This window comes from Orussus abietinus, unplaced genomic scaffold (assembly GCF_000612105.2).
Source record: "Orussus abietinus isolate OABI.00-Male unplaced genomic scaffold, Oabi_2.0 scaffold12, whole genome shotgun sequence".
NCBI lineage: Eukaryota > Metazoa > Arthropoda > Insecta > Hymenoptera > Orussidae > Orussus > Orussus abietinus.
In genome coordinates this window covers 1,630,811-1,650,045 of record NW_019395990.1, presented here as the reverse complement: position 1 = coordinate 1,650,045, position 19,235 = coordinate 1,630,811, and the positions used below count along the sequence as shown (strand labels likewise).

The 19,235-nt window shown below is 44.3% G+C and overlaps 4 protein-coding genes across 7 annotated transcripts; 2 read left to right on the top strand and 2 right to left on the bottom strand.

The window, feature by feature from the left end:
- Window positions 1-5: 5 nt before the first annotated feature.
- Window positions 6-4,339, bottom strand: LOC105698748 (selenide, water dikinase). Its single transcript, XM_012423265.2, has 6 exons — window positions 4,054-4,339; window positions 3,224-3,328; window positions 2,785-3,046; window positions 2,470-2,660; window positions 2,128-2,372; window positions 6-1,863 (listed from the first exon to the last, which is right to left on the bottom strand). Exons 1-6 carry the CDS (start codon window positions 4,337-4,339, stop codon window positions 1,711-1,713), a joined length of 1,242 nt encoding a protein of 413 aa, XP_012278688.1. The 3' UTR covers window positions 6-1,710.
- Window positions 4,340-5,903: 1,564 nt separating this feature from the next.
- LOC105698730 (ceramide kinase) lies at window positions 5,904-13,972 on the top strand. 3 transcript variants are annotated; one of them, XM_023434024.1, is made up of 9 exons: window positions 5,987-6,113; window positions 8,978-9,220; window positions 9,709-9,902; window positions 9,984-10,359; window positions 10,463-10,615; window positions 10,695-10,891; window positions 10,980-11,149; window positions 11,239-11,352; window positions 13,838-13,972. In XM_023434024.1, the coding sequence occupies exons 1-8, from the start codon at window positions 5,987-5,989 to the stop codon at window positions 11,318-11,320; spliced, it is 1,542 nt and encodes a 513-aa protein (XP_023289792.1). In that variant the 3' UTR covers window positions 11,321-11,352; window positions 13,838-13,972. The 3 variants fall into 3 exon arrangements, with proteins under 3 accessions (XP_012278630.1, XP_023289792.1, XP_012278631.1); XM_012423208.2 differs by lacking the exon at window positions 13,838-13,972 and adding an exon at window positions 12,838-12,994; XM_012423207.2 differs by lacking the exon at window positions 13,838-13,972 and having other exon boundaries at window positions 5,904-6,113; window positions 11,239-12,271.
- Window positions 13,965-19,156, top strand: LOC105698728 (ubiquitin carboxyl-terminal hydrolase calypso). 2 transcript variants are annotated; one of them, XM_012423205.2, is made up of 7 exons: window positions 13,965-14,076; window positions 14,442-15,417; window positions 15,534-15,667; window positions 17,873-17,977; window positions 18,063-18,379; window positions 18,458-18,606; window positions 18,677-19,156. In XM_012423205.2, exons 1-7 carry the CDS (start codon window positions 14,019-14,021, stop codon window positions 18,753-18,755), a joined length of 1,818 nt encoding a protein of 605 aa, XP_012278628.1. In that variant the 5' UTR covers window positions 13,965-14,018; the 3' UTR covers window positions 18,756-19,156. The 2 variants fall into 2 exon arrangements, with proteins under 2 accessions (XP_012278628.1, XP_023289791.1); XM_023434023.1 differs by having other exon boundaries at window positions 18,063-18,606; window positions 18,677-19,154.
- LOC105698729 lies at window positions 15,697-17,865 on the bottom strand. The gene is made up of 2 exons (XM_012423206.1): window positions 17,406-17,865; window positions 15,697-17,223 (listed from the first exon to the last, which is right to left on the bottom strand). Exons 1-2 carry the CDS (start codon window positions 17,583-17,585, stop codon window positions 15,832-15,834), a joined length of 1,572 nt encoding a protein of 523 aa, XP_012278629.1. The 5' UTR covers window positions 17,586-17,865; the 3' UTR covers window positions 15,697-15,831.
- Window positions 19,157-19,235: the final 79 nt, after the last annotated feature.

Here is a 19,235-nt window from a genome sequence, read left to right as displayed (position 1 = left end):
ACGAATATTGACAAAGTAGCACTTTTATTCATATGAAAAAGTAATACAACGTTCGGGCCTGGGTTCGCGATCTTCCAGAGTTCCTAAAAGACATCCGTAACAAGATAACCGAAAGGCCCCAAAGTGTGTCAAGACTCCACGTGTCCTATTAGACGTTCGATCGGCTGGCCAAGATGCAATCTAACGAAACCCCAAGAAATCCGTTTCGCAATTTCATCACGAGACAAAGGATTCTCTCCCTTGTTTCGCATCGATCGTATGACAGCATTGCAAAATCTAATTAAATCCAACGTTTACACGATAGAAAATTACTATTACATTTATCGTTGCGACTAATAAAATATACTTTAGAGGTGTTTATTCTACCTAGTAAAATTTATGTGCAAATTCAAATATTATTTACATGATTCACTCGATTACCGTAAATCACAAGATCCTGAAGATTATTTAAGTAGATTTAAAAAGTTTTGCAAAGCACTGTACACCTGACCACACATGAAACCAGTCACCTCAAATACCTGCGATTACACCAAAAGCATTCGACCTCGGAAAGTGATTAACGTTAAGTAGCACCGAACGACATCTATTAACACAGTATTCTTACTCAGACTTTGACATGAATAAACAAAATGTCCCTTCCAGTAAATTCGTTAACCTACAAGCACCTATGCTAATTCGCTTTTTCGGGGTTTTCTTTTTCTTTCTTTCAACTGCGTTCTTCTGGTTTTGAAAATCGGAATATTTATATAAAATTCATCGATCCATACCATGCACGTGCTTGTCAAACTCACCGTTAAATCCTCTCCCTCCTATCCTTAATTAGAAACCAGTAATGCAAAGATCGGTGGATACTCAGCTTGAGCATACCCTATACCTAACTCTACATTACTCTATACTTAACCATAAGAATATTTAAACTTAGCTGGACTGCGTTTAAAAAAGTTCCTAACTCCCTGTTCAACCTCGCCTACTTTTTAAAGTAATCGTCGATGCTCTCAGTTACCAGCTTTCCTGTTCGCTCTACTCTCCGTAAAAATTCAACCCACTACCATTTTCAGTTCCTTTGTACACTTCCGCTGGCATTTCGAATGTATTTCTGAGGAAAACAATAGTCCTACTCTTGCGAGTCACGGACCACGGGGTTTAGAAAGGGTTCCTCCCTAGGAACATAGTGCACGGTGAAAGGCTTTGTAAAGAAAAAAAAATACATTATCTGGTTATCGATACTATATCAGCTAAGACTGCGGTCGTCTACTCGGACTTGGACACTGCATTTCATCCCAGTAACCAAACATTCTAATCGACGAGGCTGCAACGAATTACATTCTCCAAATAAAACATCGAGCACACTTGTAAACTTGGTGACAGCTAATCCTTAGAGATCTTAGCAGTGTTGGACAGAAAATGCGAGGCATAATTTCACCAGAAAATAATTAAAGCCAAGTAAACGACCGGCGCTAATAGTGACAGGTATATATGTATATGTATATATGTATCCTAAGTTAATCAGTTTCTTTCTTACAGCGAACCTCGGTCAGACTATTGGAAACTCGAAAACCCATTCGACGACGTATTTCAAATGGTACGCAAGGATAAGTGTCGTTGTGTTTACGCACGTTTACCTCGTGTAGCTGCTTGCACACCCAATTAGTTTATACCGGCGAGTGTACGTATGTTTATTCAATCGGTATTCAAAGGACCTCTGGTCCTCTACCAGAGCTCGCCATCTTTTTCCTTAGCAGGGACCTCTATTACTCGAGGCTTGTCAATTATTCTGGCTGTACGACTCCCCTTCTCCACGATACCGATGATCCATGCTTGATAACCTTCCTGTTTTTCAATGTCCTTGCAGTATGCAGCAGCCTGAGAAATAAATGAACAAAAACTTTGAGGATATCACTCCTTTTCAATATTTACTGAAAGAATCCATTAATTTGAAATATCCTCAATTTATTAGAAAATAATTTGTAGAAGATTTAACGAACTGCCAGTACTATGAGAGCAAATGCAGTATGGGATTAACCTTCTGATGTTAATCTACCTGCTTTTCTTTAAGGCATTTCAACGTATTATAAAATACCTTACTGTATGAGCAGGTAAACATGAAATGAAAAGTTAAAAAATTACCTGTTCCCGAGGGAGGCATATGAGGAGTCCTCCGCTGGTCTCTGCAGAGTGACCCTGGAGAAGTTGGAACATGTTGCCACAAGCTTTCGCGACTGCAGCCATTTTTGCGATGACGGGTAAATTGTGAATAACAAAGGACACTTCGTTTTTTTGATGCTTTGCCAAATTCTGTGCATGCCCGAGAAGACCAAAACCTGTGACATCTGTGGCTCCATGGGCATTGTATTTGTGCATGAGACGTGCAGCTAAAATGAAACATACGATAATAGAATTTTCTCTAATAAACAGTAACAATTAATTATTTAATAATTTCTACATTTTAATCAATTAGTCAATACTTGCCTATTCTGTTAAGCCTCGCCATACTATCCATGGCACGCTGGTAGGCCTTCCGAACATCGTCTTCACTTACGACGAGTTTAATTCTATTCCAGCGGTCTGGTTGATCCAGCCACTGATGTGCATTCACAGCGACTTGTGTACCTAGTGGCTTTGTCAGTACAAGGACGTCACCTACCACGGCATTGTCCGGTCTAAAATTGTATGTGCATATAATCGACTAAATTATTTGTTACATTAACAATTATTTAGATGAACGTTAAATATTTTTTCCCCAATAATTACATGGTTTGATAAATAATATAGAAGTATGCTTACACAATGTATTCATTGGGTTGACAGACCGTTGACGCAACGCCTCCTATGGTACACCATGGATTAACGACGGTTTGGCCACCTGTCACGGTTGTGCCAGCTTCCAGTGCCGAGTCTTTGAAACCTCTCATTATTAATGGAACGACGACATCCCGCTCCTTCTCCGTCATTTTTGTACTCACGCCAAGCAGCATTAACATGTTGTCGCACTCCGTCACTCCCATGGCATAAAGGTCACTGATGACATTGGCGCATGCTATCTTACCTAAAACAATTCTCCAAAAATTGCAGTCAGATGACGCTCACTTATTTTCATGTCACCTAATTAAAAAATTAATCATTTCTGTATAATTTTTTTTTTACTATTACAAATTTTGTAAATGTCCCACATGGAAATTTTGAAGCAGCATTATCCACTTTATTACCAATTGTTGATTCTTACCCATCATGTATGGATCGTCAACTAGGGGATAGAAGAAGTCTGTGGTTTGGACAAGGCTGAGACCCCCGTGCCTCAGCGGAGTTACGGAGGAATCCATACCAATGCCTGCAGCGACAAATAATAAAATACATTACTTTACAATTTCCACAATTATGATCACACAAAACCGTACCACATCAACGTGGAACTTTCCATTATAATTCCCAAAAATTAAAATTTCACTGACGAAATCGGAAAAACGTGAAAAAAATATTCTATACTTGAAAACCGGTGCCACGTGAACGATTCCACGATTTCACGCCAAAAATCTTAATGAGAACCGCTGAGGAGCTTCCGGTGGCGTGGGAAGAAATTCGGCGGGAGCGAACCAAATAGCGGCCATTGTTCCAAAACCAGCTTTTCATATTTTTTCGACACAAAACCACCCCCTTCCCTGAACTTTCTCCCTCAATTTGAACTACGTTTTATTCTTCTAACCTCCGTGTAAACTCCCTGCCGGTCACCGGCGCCATATTTCTCGGATAAAATGCCGACGTCGCTGGCATCGCTGCACCGAGTACCGCCGTCATATCGCCCTAATCCTAACCTCTATCCACTTCAAAATATCCAAGCTATAAATATAAATTCACGATTCAAAGGGAACGAAGGCAGATCTCGAAGAGAACACGAAGTGCGCGAAAGGAAGATCACCACAAGTGGCGCATGGCGGTACCGATCCCTGTCGCAATTCCGCGCACCACGATTGGTCGATTTCGGAACGCCGGATGCTCTAAAAGTTCCCGACGAGCAAAGCCACGAGCACGGAATATCGGAAGAGCCAAAGAACTTACCGATGCGCGGAATGGCCATGTGCATAAAGTGGGCATGTTCGTGATCCTGGGCGCTTCCATCGTCGGCCTGCAGTCCCTCGAGGAGTTTCCCAAGAACCTCCTGAGGGACCTTACACCCTCATCCTTTTAGATCGGCAAACCGAGTCAGACGGAAGGTCGCGTCCAGGTCATGCGCCACCGGGTCGAAAGGCCTGCGCAACGCCAGGGCGTTCGGATTGCCACCGAGCTCGAGCTGGGCGACGGAGAGCGCATCTTGCGTTACCGGTGTTCCTTGGAGGTCGGCCATCTTGCCGGCAGGGGGCGGGCCGCGTCCCTTGCGCGCCGTTGCCGCTGCCGCCGCCGTCCAAGCGTCTCCCTTCTCCAAGAGGAAAAAGCCGGCCGGGTTCTCACGCCGCGCGCGAACGAGTCTACCGCACGGGAATGTCGCGGGCTCCGACGAGTCGTCTCGACTCGCCCCGGACAGACAGCCACTGGCCACGGCGCACCCGCCGACCGCGCGAACTCCCAGCGAACCTGAATTATACACGGACCCGAATACGCACTTCGCACCGGCGTCGACTGACCGGGATCGAGCGCGTCGACAAAATGGACGCCGCCGGCTCGGCTCAGGGGAATTCGGGCGCGCGACGCCAAGGCCGAGCCTCCCTCCGCCAAGCTGGATCGGGCCTGCCTATTGGTCCGTTCGAACTCGCGCGTGCGCACCAATCGACGCGACATCAGCTACGGCAACCTGCCCGCATCGGTCGACCATGGCCGCGCGCGAGCCTACTCGAGCGCCGCGCAGGGTCGGCGCGCGCATTCCGCGAACCACCGGATCTAACCTTGTTTCGGCAAGGGGGAACGCTGGAATGTTGCATTTTTTCACCCCTTCTACTTCCGATCTAATCGAACCCCCGTCCCGAACGCCGAGATTTCTTAGTCTTCGAGGTGAGAATTTATTAATCGACCAAGAACGAAAACGTACCCGCAGTCAACGGCCTTTGAAATAACAATTTTACATTTCTCTCAGCTGCTTCGGCAAATTCGCGGCGGCGCTTCACCGTTGATTTTTTTTGCTCTTAAAACGAAAACGAAGCAAAAGGAGAACGAGACGTTCGTGGGCAATTGGATTTTTATTTATTCATCGAGGTTGCGGGGCTCCCTCTAGACGCAGCCCTGAGGCGGAGTCGCGAGCCGCTTGTGATAACTCGACGAATCGCCCGGTTACTAACGGCGTACGTGGATACACGTTTTGCATAGTTTTGAATTTTAACACGTCATCCGTAGTCAATGAATTTAATAATTGACGAAATTGTGATTTTTCTAGGAGGATGTCTCGCAGGATGGAGGTTTTTTTTTTACGATCGGAGGACGCCGGATAGCCGTGCGCGGAATATTCGCGCGGGTCGTGGATCTTCGGAGCAGGCGGGAATGGAATGGGAGTGGACGGCGGCGCTGTACAATGGCCGGCATTCTTGCCGTACAGTCGTCTGCGTTACGAGGGCGCTAGAGTTTCCTTCGCCTGGATCGAAACGGTCGGTAAGGAGTCGCTCGATATCGAGTTGATGAAGATGGCACCCAGGATGGCGCTTTGGTTCGTCGGTAACGAGGAGCGCGCACCTATTCCGCAATCCGGCCAGGTGGGTAGCGCATTGGATGTCTCCCCTCCATCCTCGGCGGTCCTTGCACGCGAGGCCGTCGACTCTCGCATCGTCTCGCTCCCGCTCGCGATTATTCCCAATCGGTTCTCTTTTTCTCGCTGGAACTCGTGTTTGTTTCCAGGTACCGAGTCGTATCGGTGCGTTGGCTGGCCGCGAGTCCGCCGATCGATCGCGCCTTCCTCGGCCGCGTCGCCAACGACCGTCAGTCACGACCCGGACTCCACGACCAGCGGACGGTCCGCGACGGAAGTCGCCGCCGATCTCGCGAGAGCCTAGGGCGAGACGACTCCGAAATGCAGGACACGGATAACGACTCGTCGGGGGCCGTGCTCCTGAACACCTTCGTCATCAAGAAAAAGAGATGCAGGGTCTATTTTCACCGCGGCACCCTCATCTGGGAGACGGAACGACCACCCTACAGTAAGTCAAACACCTGACCCTCTCTCTGGGTCATTTTAGGAAAGAGAGAAAGGAAAGAGGAAGCAGGTCGAGGCAGATCCAAAGGACTCGCGAACCCCCGTAGATTTCAATTCGACCATTTTGCAGAACCTCGCCGGACTGTGGAAAGTGCAATTCGCCCGGGTATCGGAAATCTAGAATTGTCCACGAATTAGAAAGCGTGCCTGGCGAGGAAACTTTGTCCCGTTCTTGCAAGAATGTGGCACCCGGTTCTCATTCTTAACGCGTTAATAATTGGCCCTGTTTCTTTACCGGTCTAGCAATAGCGCGCTACTTGGGAGTATTTTGCCATGTTCAGCAAAGCGATCGGGTGAGCGTTAGCGGTGAATTTTGAGACTGAAGGAAATTTAAACCACAGTATCTGGAGCGATACGTGGCAACTAGGATGGAGATTATTGTCGATATTTAGAATAAAAAGGCATAGCACAATAGTGACGCGGGTAGCTCGGGGCTCGTTCCGTCATCGAGATGATGCACGAAAACATTTCTTATTTAGAACGAGGAAGGTTACAAAATTGTACGCGAGATGTTTCTCAAACATCCTCAAGTGGTTTCGGAATTGACGTCGACGGTGAGCTGGCAAGAGATTCGAAAAGTCCGCTAATTTTTTTTTTTTAATTTTATTTTCGCAGCGTCGACGGCCGTGGTCATTAGCCGGGCATCTTTTCTCTTTGTCCGATCTGTCGAAATTTCCGATAATATCTCAAACATCGGGGAAACGATAGCTCGGGATGACCGACGGTTGTCCACACGTGATCCGCCGTGTCAGGTGCTAGACCGTACGTGCCAACGCCAAGAGTCAACGAGACATTCACGTCCCATCGTTAATGAGTGTATCCTCAAGAATGACGCCTCACAAGCGTCCTGCATTTTCACGTCGCGTCCTATTTTGTACGAGCCTCGAAAATGCAAGACTCATTCAATGGCCTGCACGTCGAGTTTCTTTGTCTCGAACCGCGTGATTAATGTAAAATTCCCCCTAAGCGAGAAAAGCAGGAAATTAAAGCGCGTTCCCGAGTACGACTCGAATAGCTCACGAGATAATTAGATGATTTCAGACGATGACGAGTGACCTCGGCTCGAGTTCGGTTCCTTCACCTCCTGGCGAAGTGTTCGTTTCGACGTTTCGCCTAAGGACTCGGCATCCCGTTGGCTGGCGACCGTGGAATTTCTTTGGGAAAATGTCAAACTGGTTTTTGCGGCGCAATGGAGACGCGTTAGGGACGAAGCCTCCAGGAGTTGAACTCGCCGATGATTCCTCGGCAGCTCGCGGACGCAGCTACAAAGTCCATCGTTCTGCAACTCCTCCGTACTTCTCGGTCGCTCTACTGGCGGGCAAAGTACTGGCTTGAATGGCGTTACATGACCCGCGTTTACGTTACGCGTGGCCATTGTCAGAGAGATGTGTGCCACCGCGTAGGTAATCTAATCGCTTGTAAAACGAGTCTCCAGAAAACGACGCCGCTACTTCATCTCCCGGGGGACTCGGCGTTTGATTAATCGGAGCACCAGCGAGTTGCGTTAACGAAATGACACGAGCGAAGCGGAAGATGCGGGGAAAAAGAAAAGGAGAAGACCATCGGCCGCCACGCGGGGCCTTGACACGCTTCCCCGCCGAGGATCTACGATCCTATGTGAAAGACTCGTGGGAGGAATTTCACATTCTGGCTTAAAACCCGACTTTGACGTTGGAATAAATTCCGCGTTGCGAAATTCGACGGTAAAAAGTCCTCGAAGACGGTGGGAGAAATTGGACCTCTACTCGGCTCGACGAGTGCATTACCGGTGGATCACCGTACCCTACCACCTGGATACATCGATACGAATTGCGATACTTTTGTCCCTGAACTCGTCGCACCTCCACGCGAATTCGCCCTCGAAGGCAATCGGAGGAATCTCTCGGGACACGCGTTCCGAACGAGCAAACCCGTTTTTCCTTGGCAAACGGACTCTCGACTAAGAATGATCCGCGCAAAATTGGCATTGAAATATATTTTTTCTCCGCTGGTTTACCTTTCCGCGAACCCGCGAGATAGGCGTTCTCTCTACGCGTGGTTTGATTAACCGCGGCCTTATCAATGGAAGGTGGCGATCTGCGCGCGAGTGCACTTGCACCGAGGACTCTTGCAATTCGCGCGCATCTAAATTTAGCGAGGTTCGTCGACTCGCGTCCAACCGTTCCTACCGATCTACCGCGAATCTTTTCTCCCGGGAAAAAAATTCTCATTAATTCTCCTTATGGGAGGGAGGAAGCAACCTGGCTCGGAAAAGAGCGCGTAGAAACACGGGATCGAACTTTGCTCCGCACGGAATAGCCTGCGTTTTTGTTCCTTTTCTTTCGAGCGTTGCAAGTTTCCCCTCGGGCGTCGATTACCACCCGAGAGAGAGAAAGAGCCGGCCCGCAAAGAAATAGGGAGCGTTACGTTGCTCGTTGCGAAATTATTGCTGCGGCTTTTTTATGCCACCGCGGATACGAGTAGCGAGACTCGCTGTAAAATTCATCGGAACGTCCGGCGGGGCATACAAAGAGCGCGGTGTCCTTCCGCGAAAGACCTCCTTCGACCGATAACTCGCCGTTTCATCGGCGAGCCGAAATTAAAAGCCGCGATTTTCATCGCTCGCGATGACGGACGATACTCGGTCCGGCGATTTCTATCGCGCGCTTTTTACATGCACGCTTTCCTCCCTATCACACCTGGCATGCATCGCTCTTATCGACCTCCGCGGGCATTTCGTGAAAATCTTCCGGCGCGATCGAGTCCTCCTTGGTATCATTAGACATTGTCCTTTGGATCATTTCGATGACCCGTGTTCTGTCGTTTCAGCGAGGTGGACGTTGCCCTTGACCGACGCGTTGGCAGCGAGATTCGCCGATGGCAGCGTACCCATTTCCCCCGAGAGCAAGGAGAAGCAGTCGTCACCTCCGACGTCGTCGCCGACGAGTTTCGTCCTACATTACGCAGCCCAGGGCCCGAAGAATAAGTGGAGTCACCACACGGTCACGATGAGCCACACGGAGCCTCGCCAGGTCGCGTCCTGGGTCAAGACCATCAGGAACTACCTCAAGAGTGAGTCCTTTGGACGCGACCGTTCCTTCGAAATATATCGGTCGCTTTCGACTCGTACGGCAGGATTGGCGAATGGGGAAGAACGTGATATATCTATCGTGATGTCAACCAGGAATTAAGGACGATAAAGACACGGAATGCGAATTAAGACCGCGAATACGGAAGCCCGAACGGCACGATCGAGGGACGAGCCGGACGTGCTCCGCGTTGTATAATGTACAACCCGCGTGGCCTCGGGTGCCGTCTTCTCCTATTTTCGTGCTCGTTATCGCAATTACCGCGACATCGACGTGCCGATTAGAGCAATACCCCTTCCGGGTACCTGGTGTGCCCTTGATTTGCCTCGAAGGGCCTTGAAAGGGCCCCAGAGATGGTCCTCTCAAGGTCGGGAACCGGAACGTCGGACGCAAGTTTCCAAAACCTGATCCAAGCACCGCGTGAGCTCGTTACCGACCTTGATATTTATTGGAATGTGCGAATGGTTCCAGACATTAGTCAGCGGCCGAGGAAGATATTGATCTTCGTGAACCCCTACGGCGGCAAGAAGAAGGGCCTAAAGATCTGGGAAAAGGAGGTCCAGCCTTTGCTGAAGATCGCGGAGATCGAGAGCAGGGTGATAGTCACCGAGAGAGCTGGACACGTGCGCGACACTTTGCTGACTACCAACTTGGATGATATTCAAGTTTGGACAGTTTATTATTCTTCGGATATTGTTACGAGTTGTTTATCGTGGTATGAAAAATATTTAATTTTTTTTTTTCAGGCAGTGGTGTGCATCGGGGGTGATGGAACGTTCGCAGAGGTTTTTAATGGATTAGTCTTGAGGACTGCCAAGGATCATCGGATCGATCCCAATGACTCGAATGCTAATTTTCTTGTGCCGTCGCTTCCTGTCGGTGTCATTCCCAGTGGAAGTACCGACACCTTGGCTTACAGTCTGCACGGCACTACGGATGTAGAAACTGCCGTCATACATATCATCTTTGGAGACACCACCGGCCTAGATCTCTCATCTGTCCATAACAACCGATCCCTTCTGAGGTTATATGCCAGTGTTCTGAGTTATGGATATCTTGGCGATGTCATCAGAGACAGCGAGAAGTTTCGTTGGATGGGACCACAGAGATACGATTACTCGGGTAAAAAGATGGGATTTTGGATGTTTCATTGTAACAAGCTTTATTTAATTTTATTATATTTCTTGACGATGAATCTCGACGGAATAATAAATTTCTTGCATAGGATTTAAGAAGCTCATGGCGAACAAAGGCTACGATGGTGAGATCGAACTTTTGTCGGACCCCTGTCATCCAGCCGCTAGCACGAGGTGCATGCAAAATTGCACGCGTTGCATTCAGCACATGCACAATAGTGTACCTGACAAAGAAATTACAAGTAAGGAATGGAAACATTAAGCAATGAAATACGCTGCAACGTATCGAGTGGTTACGGTATTATTTTTTCCGTTTTGTAGGAAAACTTATAGTTAGAGGGAAGTTCTTCATGGTGAATGGTGCAAACGTTTCTTGTGCATGTTCGAGGAGTCCCTTGGGATTTAGTCCACATTGTCACATTGGCGATGGATGTGTCGACGTAATTCTGGTTCGACATACTTCCTTCATCAACAATTTGAGAATGTTACTTAGGCTTAGTAGTAAAAACAAGACTCTCGTAAGTTAATTCAATATTAATTAATTGTTTTTAACATTCCATTCGTGTCTATGTGATTTTTTACCGAAGAGTCTTTTTACTTTTGCAGTATGATCTACCATTCGTTGAGGTCTACAGAGCAAGAGAATTCACGTTCCGGGCTCTCCCCACTTTGCACTTACAGTCCGAAAACGAAATTACCGCATCCCATTTACTTTCAGGTTTAAGTGTATGGAATTGCGACGGTGAGGTTATTCAGGATCCAAACGTTAAAATAAGGTAAAAATAGTAATGGAAAAAAAAAGGAATATTCTAATGGATCTAAACATGAGAAATGGAATCCACTTATAAGTGTCTTCTGTTCGCAGAGTACATTGTCAATTGTTAAAAGTTTACACGAGAAGGGTCCAAGAAAATCCCGATGAACCGTCCTGCTTCTGTTCATTGTGAAGTATTCCTTGGTACAGTGGAGACGAATTTTGGTAATCACAGCAGTGGCCCTAAGTGAGGGATGTACTTATAAAAGTACTTCCATATTTGTTGAACACCAATACCGATATCACAGAGTTCCTTAAACTTGCCCTGGTCTCTTTGCAGTGAGACAAAATATGCATAATGTCTCGAGAATTGTACTTGATAGGTGATGAAGAGACACGTTCTAAGTGCATTTATTGCACCGTTGTAACATTCCCAGCAAATCATTTTTCAGAATTCATTAGAAATGTCAGAATCATTTCTGGTGAAATGCTGAGAGGTTTACGTCTGCTTTGGAAACTCTCTTCGTCAGAGTTATTCAGGTATTAGGCTGCTAGTAACTGAAGACCAACACATAAGAATGCGTATTTTTAACGTATATTTTGGCACAAAAATGATTGCCTTTGTGCTCTATTTGATATTTTCACTGAGTCGTGGAGAATGAATACAATAAATTGATGACGATAAATTGAGAATTTCCAAGCCATATGGTGCAGTCGAGGTGGAATCAATTATAACAGCTTTTTCACCCTTCACAATGTTTAAATGCTATTGAGATTAACATCAATTTAACACTTTAGCGTCCATGACTCGTTTCACTGTTAAAAATGTCTAATTATAAAAGATAATTTTAACAGTGCGCACCTGATATAATAGTCTTCAATTATTATATTATGTTAATTGAAAAAACATGATACGTCCATGTCTAACAACATTGTTGTTAAACAGCCAGTAATAAGTTTAAGACGTTTTAGATTATTTTGTTTTCACTTGATCAGAACATTCCACTGTATACGTTATAGTCTGTTGGATGCTTTACCATTAACAGACTATCGTTGAACACGCTTTATTATTTGATCGAATGGTAGACAAAGACGAAAGAAGCTACGATGACGTTAGCTGAATTGGTATATACTTGTACATACATTTTTAGACCATAAGTTTTTCATTTAAAAATCATTCTACTATTTAATAGGAAACTTATGTATACAATGAACGGTAGTTTGGTAAGGTTTTGTTATGAAAATCTATGTTATTTTTACACTAAAAACTGTCTAAGAACATACCCGAGGTTGTGAGATAGGAAACGGTGGATTTAATTTTTGATATTTTTTGGTGGAACATAATTTAACAATGATATTAGGGTTGGCATTTAAGAATCAAAATATATATTAGTAATAATAAGCGAGGAGTTTTTCAAGCCAACTTCTCACAAAGTATTTGAAAAAGTATTTTTTGATGCTGCTGTATGTACACGGTCGGTCTGAATGACTTACAAGTGTACATGGTAGCAAGTTTAAATCCACGAAAATGCTGGGCGGGTACGCGCTGATTATCTCATTAAAAATTCTACCTTGCAGCTAGTTCGCGGATCGGTGCCATCTTTAGGGGATGGCACCGTTACAAACATTATGTAACGGTTATATTAATGTCACATAACCGTGTTTGGTGGGTTGTTACCGTTGAAGAGGGATGTCTCACGGAATTTCCAGAGAGTAGCAGAGGGAATCCTTACCTTGGATTTTACATCGAGCAACCAGGTGATGGCCGGATACTCTACGAGCTCTCAACCTGAAGAAACGAGAGGAGCTGACGACAAGACTGGACAATTTGTTAATATTCTTTTAAACGAGCTCAAAAATGTATGTACTTGCGGTATAGTACCTGAAGTATAATAAACTGTAAAATAATTAATGTAATAAAACAACTTAATGAACAATAACAATGAGTATGTTTAATTAGACAAGTGTGTCTACCAAACCCTTTAATCACCTATTCCTGATCCTTGAGAATCACTCGTACACCTAAAACACGAAACGTGGTGCCACCTCCTCGGTTGTCCTATGATCCTGTTAGAAATCGGAAATTTCAACCCCTAAAAGTTTTGCCCGGGAGACACTCCGTGCCACCTCCTCGGTTGTCCTATGATCCTGTTAGAAATCGGAAATTTCAACCCCTAAAATTTATGCCCGGGAGAAGGTCATTGCCACCTCCTTGGTCATTCTATGTTCCTGTTACAAATCGCCAGAGATGGAACAGGATCACAGGACAACCGAGGAGGTGGCACCGAGTTTCGTGTCTTCAATCTACGAATGATTTTCAAGGATCAGGATCAGGCGATTAGAGGGTTTGCTAGACATGCGCGTCTAATTAAACGTACTCATTGTTCTTGCTCAATAAATTGCTTTATTACATTAATTATTTTACAGTTTATTATACATCTGGTACCGCAAGTACATAAGTTCTCGAGCTCGTTTTTTACGTTACGTTTACGTTACCACACCAGGCTTCGCCATATACACGAGGAAGCCATTCATGACCGTCAGTAACTCATTTCTTGCAGAGATGAGTTGCGCCGCCATTCAGGGGTAATAGGTGACAAATACGTCAGTAGTCATACCGACCACCAGGAGGCAGCACAGACCGATCTCGCGACCCTACCCGTGAGCAAGCTCCCAACTCATCTCTGTCTCATGTTCTTTCTGCTGCTAGATTCGGTGAAACGCCTTTTCATCCAAATGGGGCTTCGTCGCGCGCAATTGCACGCAATGGCGGTCGGGATGGCGGCAATGGCGCCGTAACTCATTTTTCCGTGACCTTCTATGGCGTTGACAAGCTAACACGGGAAAAATGATTAATTCAAGAAAAACAATTAACAGAAAGTAAACAAACAATGCCGGTTGATATTAACCGGCTGACGGAGGGCTGGCTGGAACTCGAAAGCGATCCCGGTGCGTAACAGACAGGGAATCTCGAGATTTCCTCGGTAGCACCCCTTGTTCTCGCTTGACAGTTGTTTTTTTATGCAGAATTAAAAAAAATTTGTTTATTGGAATTCATGATTTTAGATAAGGGAAGTAAGGTTAGGAAGATTTACAATCTTTATCTTATTCTTTGCTTTACGAATAAATTGAAAACGTAAAAATTCGAGAGAAAAAATTGTATTAATTTAATTATTTTCTTTAGTTGCCCATTAAAAAAATTTTCAGTATTTTGAGAGAATTATACTATAGTTGGAAAAATTCAAAGTGCATATCTCAACAAATATCGATACAGTTTTAATAAGATTTGTGTAATTTTATGAAATTTGCTTCAGGTCTTTTTACGCTTTTATTGGAAGATTTTGGTGTAAAGGGAGTCCAGGTCGAAGAAATATATGACCTACAAAAGTCACTGGAAGGTCCTGTCTATGGATTCATATTTTTATTCCGTTGGATCGAAGAACGTAGATCAAGAAGAAAAGTGGTGGAGCAAGATGAAAGCTTTGTAAAAGATGAAGACATCGTTAACAACATATTTTTTGCACAGCAAGTGGTACCAAACAGCTGTGCAACGCATGCGTTGTTATCGGTTCTACTTAATTGTCCAAACATCCACCTAGGTACGACGTTGTCTCGACTGAAGATGCACACATCTGGGATGTGTCCAGAAAATAAAGGCTGGGCCATTGGTAATACTCCGGAGCTAGCTTGTGCTCACAATTCTCATGCCATGCCTCAGGCAAAGAGACGACAAGACAAAAACACTGGAGTCTCTACCGGCAGATTTACTGGTGAGGCATTTCATTTCGTTAGTTATGTACCGATCAATGGAAGACTTTTTGAGTTGGATGGCTTAAAGCCATATCCTATGGACCATGGTCCTTGGAAAGAACACGAGGAATGGACGGAGCAATTTAGGCGAGTGATCACAGATCGATTAGGTATGGCAACGGGGGAACAATTGCAGGACATTCGTTTCAACCTGATGGCTGTAGTGCCGGATCGACGCCTAGCTATATCTCACAAATTAACAATGCTGAAAACCAACAGGCAGATAGTCTTAGAGGCTTTGCAGCAACTCGTCAAACTGAGTCATCAGGATGGAACCGGTGATAAAAGTGGGCTAGACTCGGACAGGTCCATTGAGAAAAAGTATGATAGAAATAGGTCCGACGATGATCACGTTATGACAAAGTCAGAAATGGAGACCTCGTCAACCGTTCCGACGATCAGTGTGGAGAGATGTCATGAGTCTGCCGATGGCGAGGAATCATCTTGCATTGGTACAGCTGTCAAGACTGAAACTAGATAGTAAGTGCCCTAGTTACACAGTAGATGTTAAGTAAAAATCGAATCCTTAAAAAATAAACCTGGGAAGGTTTACTTTTATGTCAAATCATAATAGAATTTCATTAAACATTGACTAGTGGCATGGAGAAAGTTGTAATGTGTGCTCTGGATTATGCGACGCCACTTCGCATTCAAACGTCACCAGCACACAGCTCATCTAGCACGGATACTTCTTCGGAAATTGGATCTGCTTTCAATTCTCCTACACAAGGTACATGATCTTGATTACATATTGGCTTCTTTAGTATATTATTTATAATGCTACTAATAACGTTTGATAACAAAACGGCATAAATCCTTTGAGTTCTTGATCCAGGTGTAGTGGTTCCATTCGATAAGCTCGTTTTGGGACGCTCGATTTGTATTTTTAAGTTCTTATTGCGCGTCTTCAGGCGTAATTATTCTTGATTCCTCTGTACAGATTTGCTTCAAAGTACATACCTTCCTTTCGTGGCAAAATATCAAGCCATTTGGACAGGTCATCCTAATAGGGACTATTTCCGACGATCTACCAGACGACGAATAACACAAATAGTAATGAGATTCCGAAGTTGGGTCGCCATGCTTTCCAATCGTTTGACAAGGACTTCTTTTAGCACTACGGCCGGAATTTAATTCATCCATAGTTCTGTGGGAACCTTTCTCGTGATTATCGTTATCATTCGAAAAGCAATTCTCGTATTTCTTCACATCGCAAACCCTTCTATAGTCATTGAAAGCGGTATTAGGTGGACATGAAAAATCCACGACGATGGCGGTTTTGGGCTCGCAAATGTAATACTTAGTGCAGTCGGTGATGTTTGGCAAACGTGCACCATTTGTACACGGCAGTACTTCTATGTCATCCGAATCCAGATGATCAGCCAGTGTCCTGTACTTAGTAATAGTTATATACCGCGTACCACCTAAATTATCTTTGATGGAGACGATGCTATTCTCTGCTGCCTGCCCTTTGATAATTTTTTCTAACAATATTTCATGTCTCGTCCGATTATAATTAATATCCACATCCATCCCGTTGTTATTCTCGGTCTCGTTTCTGTTGATTATAGGATGTACCGATTCTGTTTCTTTGGAATTGGTATTTAAATTAATATTTCCCGCGTGATTTTCCAGAACATAATTTTTCATCAAGTAGCTCAACAATACGGTGTTCGTGCTATCAGCTGAATATTCCGTAACTTTGAGAGTGTTTTCTACAGATGGCTGTTCCGTTAAAGGACTATCCGTGCTAGTCATGGAAGAAGTTTGACGATAAGAAGTGTTCAATCCTTGATACACCATGAGTTCGCTAATTAACCGGCTGAACCACGATAAGTGGTTTCGCAGCTGTTCCGCATTAATGTGGCCAGATGATGATGGTACCTGATGACGATTCTTTAATAATTTCTGCAAGTCGTTTTCCACACTAAGCTTCATGATTGTCGGCAGATGTATATTCTGCATCATTCTGTTGATGTACTCTTGAAATACGTCAGTCTTCACCCCGGACTCGGTGACCTCAAGGAGCGGATATGGAGTCACCATAGATGGATGTTGGTCTTTTGTTAGAGGTCTTCGGTCAAAGGCTCCATCAATTATATGAGACGAATCGATGGGTTCAAAATCTGCACTGTTCTCGGTGTAGCCTAAGTAGCTGGTCTGATTAGGATCGATTAATTCTGGTGTTTTATAATTTTCCGTTACAACTTGTGTCTCCGGTCCGATGTCATCACAAGTCCAGGAATCGCCAGGAAGCACGCATATTCGTAACTGAGGCTGATACATCTGAAAATGTATATACGAATTTTTTTTTTCATATTTTATTTCCTCAAAAATTTATCTCCAGCCTTCTAACAAATTGTCAATACTCTTAAGGACGAATGGCCCGATATATATACCGATTACAATCTTTTGTTGACCTATTAATAATTGATTTCTAATCGGGAGTATTGGGTCAACATATTTACCAAGCCATCCGTACACTTGGCTGGCGCCCAAACGAACCCTCCATCGGGCAGATTAATGCAATTGTAAAATGTCGTGCAACTTGTTGAGTGAGGCTTTCTTGGTTCCGGGCACCTTGATGCACTCACTAGGCCGTTCTCAATGGAGATCGGTAATAAAAGAATGAATGCAAGCAGTGGCATTACGTTACTTGTTCGTGTTCCCTGCTCGACTGATCCACAGGGGCACCGATCTCTCTTTATATGTTTTTCTCGCGTTCCCTCGAGCAGTTAAGTCACTGGCATTAACACCTCTTAGAGTACAGTTAAGCAAAGTCCTTCTCCACTTTTAAACCCGTTGGAGAGAAACTGTATTCCTGTAGGATATTTGTACTGTTCGGGGTTGGGCACATTTTTCATCTTATGTGTCTTATGGAGGAGGTTTATCGTATAACTTGTACCACGCAGTAAATTGATTTTATATTGCACAGCATGGGGTTGGAATTCTGGCCAGAGCAGTCCCACGTCGACAAAGGATTTCAAGAAATTTGTTGTGATTAGAGTGGCAGGAGACGAAAAGAACGAAGCGGGCTTGAGTAAGAATCGGTTCTTTGTGCCAACTAGTTAAAAAAGGAAAAAATGAACCATTTATAATTTTAATTAACTCTCGTTTATACGTAGGTCGCTCCTTAGGCAATATTAACATAAACGGCAAAAGACTAGTTTCGGATAGTGGACATTTGCATAAAAAGGTATGCTTGTCTGGAGAAGTAAGGGTGCCACATGCGCGAGTGAAAACAAGTAACGGAGACACGGTAACGGAAGAGAAGAAAGTCGAGAAGATGGACCCGAAATTGTGCTCGAAATACCCAGAATTATTCGAACCGCATACATTCGCGCCTAAAGACCTCCTTGCTCTTCTTAAAAATCTAGAGCACGAGATCAGTATTTGTGAAAATAGTCTGAAGGACGAGAACGATAAGAGGAACAAATACAAGGTGCGTCCTCTGTTTATTATATTATACTTTATCGTTCTGGCAAACTTATTAGATCAAATAACTCACCTGGAATTCCAGATCGACGATTGTCGAAGAACACATAATTACGATGAATTTATTTGTACGTTCCTTTCGATGCTGGCACAACAAGGAAAATTAGCAGAATTGGTGCAGCAGCATTTAACATTAAAGAAACATACATCCGTGTCCGTCAACAGGGTACATCGGTATGTAACGTGTACTCTCTTGGTGTCTTTACATGTGTTTAAATATCAATTATTTTTAATGAATTTCTAGGTCTTCGAAGAAAACGGAAACCCGACAAAATTCTTCACGCAGACGTCGAGGAAGGACTAAATGTAAAAAACGGAAGTGAAATTAGTCCGTTAACATTAAAATGTCGAATCAACATCAGCCGATAACTCTGTAGTACCTCGTGCTCTTGGAATGGTTGGCGCGTAAGTTATCCTTCACTTTGAAGCCATCGGTCAAATTTAGTCATTTTCATCAGGATTTTGATAGCTGCACTCTATTCGTGTTTCGTCTTTTAATGTGTATCATAAACCCAGTAATCATGTGTCATTCAGGGCTCTATTCCAGGGTCATGTTTTAGCGATAGTTTCTTTTTCTATTGCAAATGTACAAATTAATTCTCGTGTGTATCAACGTTTACGATTTTACTATTTATACACATTTTAAGCGCCCCACAGAAACGCTATTTTGTTTTTATATTGCTTACACTTTTTATCGAATAAATCTTTCCTTGTATCGACGAGCTTCCGATGTTTTCTTGCTAAACAGCCTAGAAGATTGGAAAAACGAAGAACGTCATCAGGATCCTGTGAAAAACATTGAA

Bases quoted from the DNA above. Each gene is read 5' to 3' on its own strand.
- LOC105698729 (XM_012423206.1), bottom strand. From the start codon at position 17,585: ATGCCACTGCTTGCATTCATTCTTTTATTACCGATCTCCATTGAGAAC. The intron at 17,224-17,405 runs GTAAATATGTTG...ATACATTTTCAG, and splicing joins CCAAGTGTACGGATGGCTTG to ATGTATCAGCCTCAGTTACG.
- LOC105698730 (XM_023434024.1), top strand. From the start codon at position 5,987: ATGCAGGACACGGATAACGACTCGTCGGGGGCCGTGCTCCTGAACACC. The intron at 9,903-9,983 runs GTTTGGACAGTT...TTTTTTTTTCAG, and splicing joins CCAACTTGGATGATATTCAA to GCAGTGGTGTGCATCGGGGG. The intron at 10,616-10,694 runs GTAAGGAATGGA...TCCGTTTTGTAG, and splicing joins ACCTGACAAAGAAATTACAA to GAAAACTTATAGTTAGAGGG.
- LOC105698728 (XM_023434023.1), top strand. From the start codon at position 14,019: ATGCCGGTTGATATTAACCGGCTGACGGAGGGCTGGCTGGAACTCGAA. The intron at 15,668-17,872 runs GTACATGATCTT...TATATTGCACAG, and splicing joins TTTCAATTCTCCTACACAAG to CATGGGGTTGGAATTCTGGC. The intron at 17,978-18,062 runs GTAAGAATCGGT...GTTTATACGTAG, and splicing joins AAAGAACGAAGCGGGCTTGA to GTCGCTCCTTAGGCAATATT.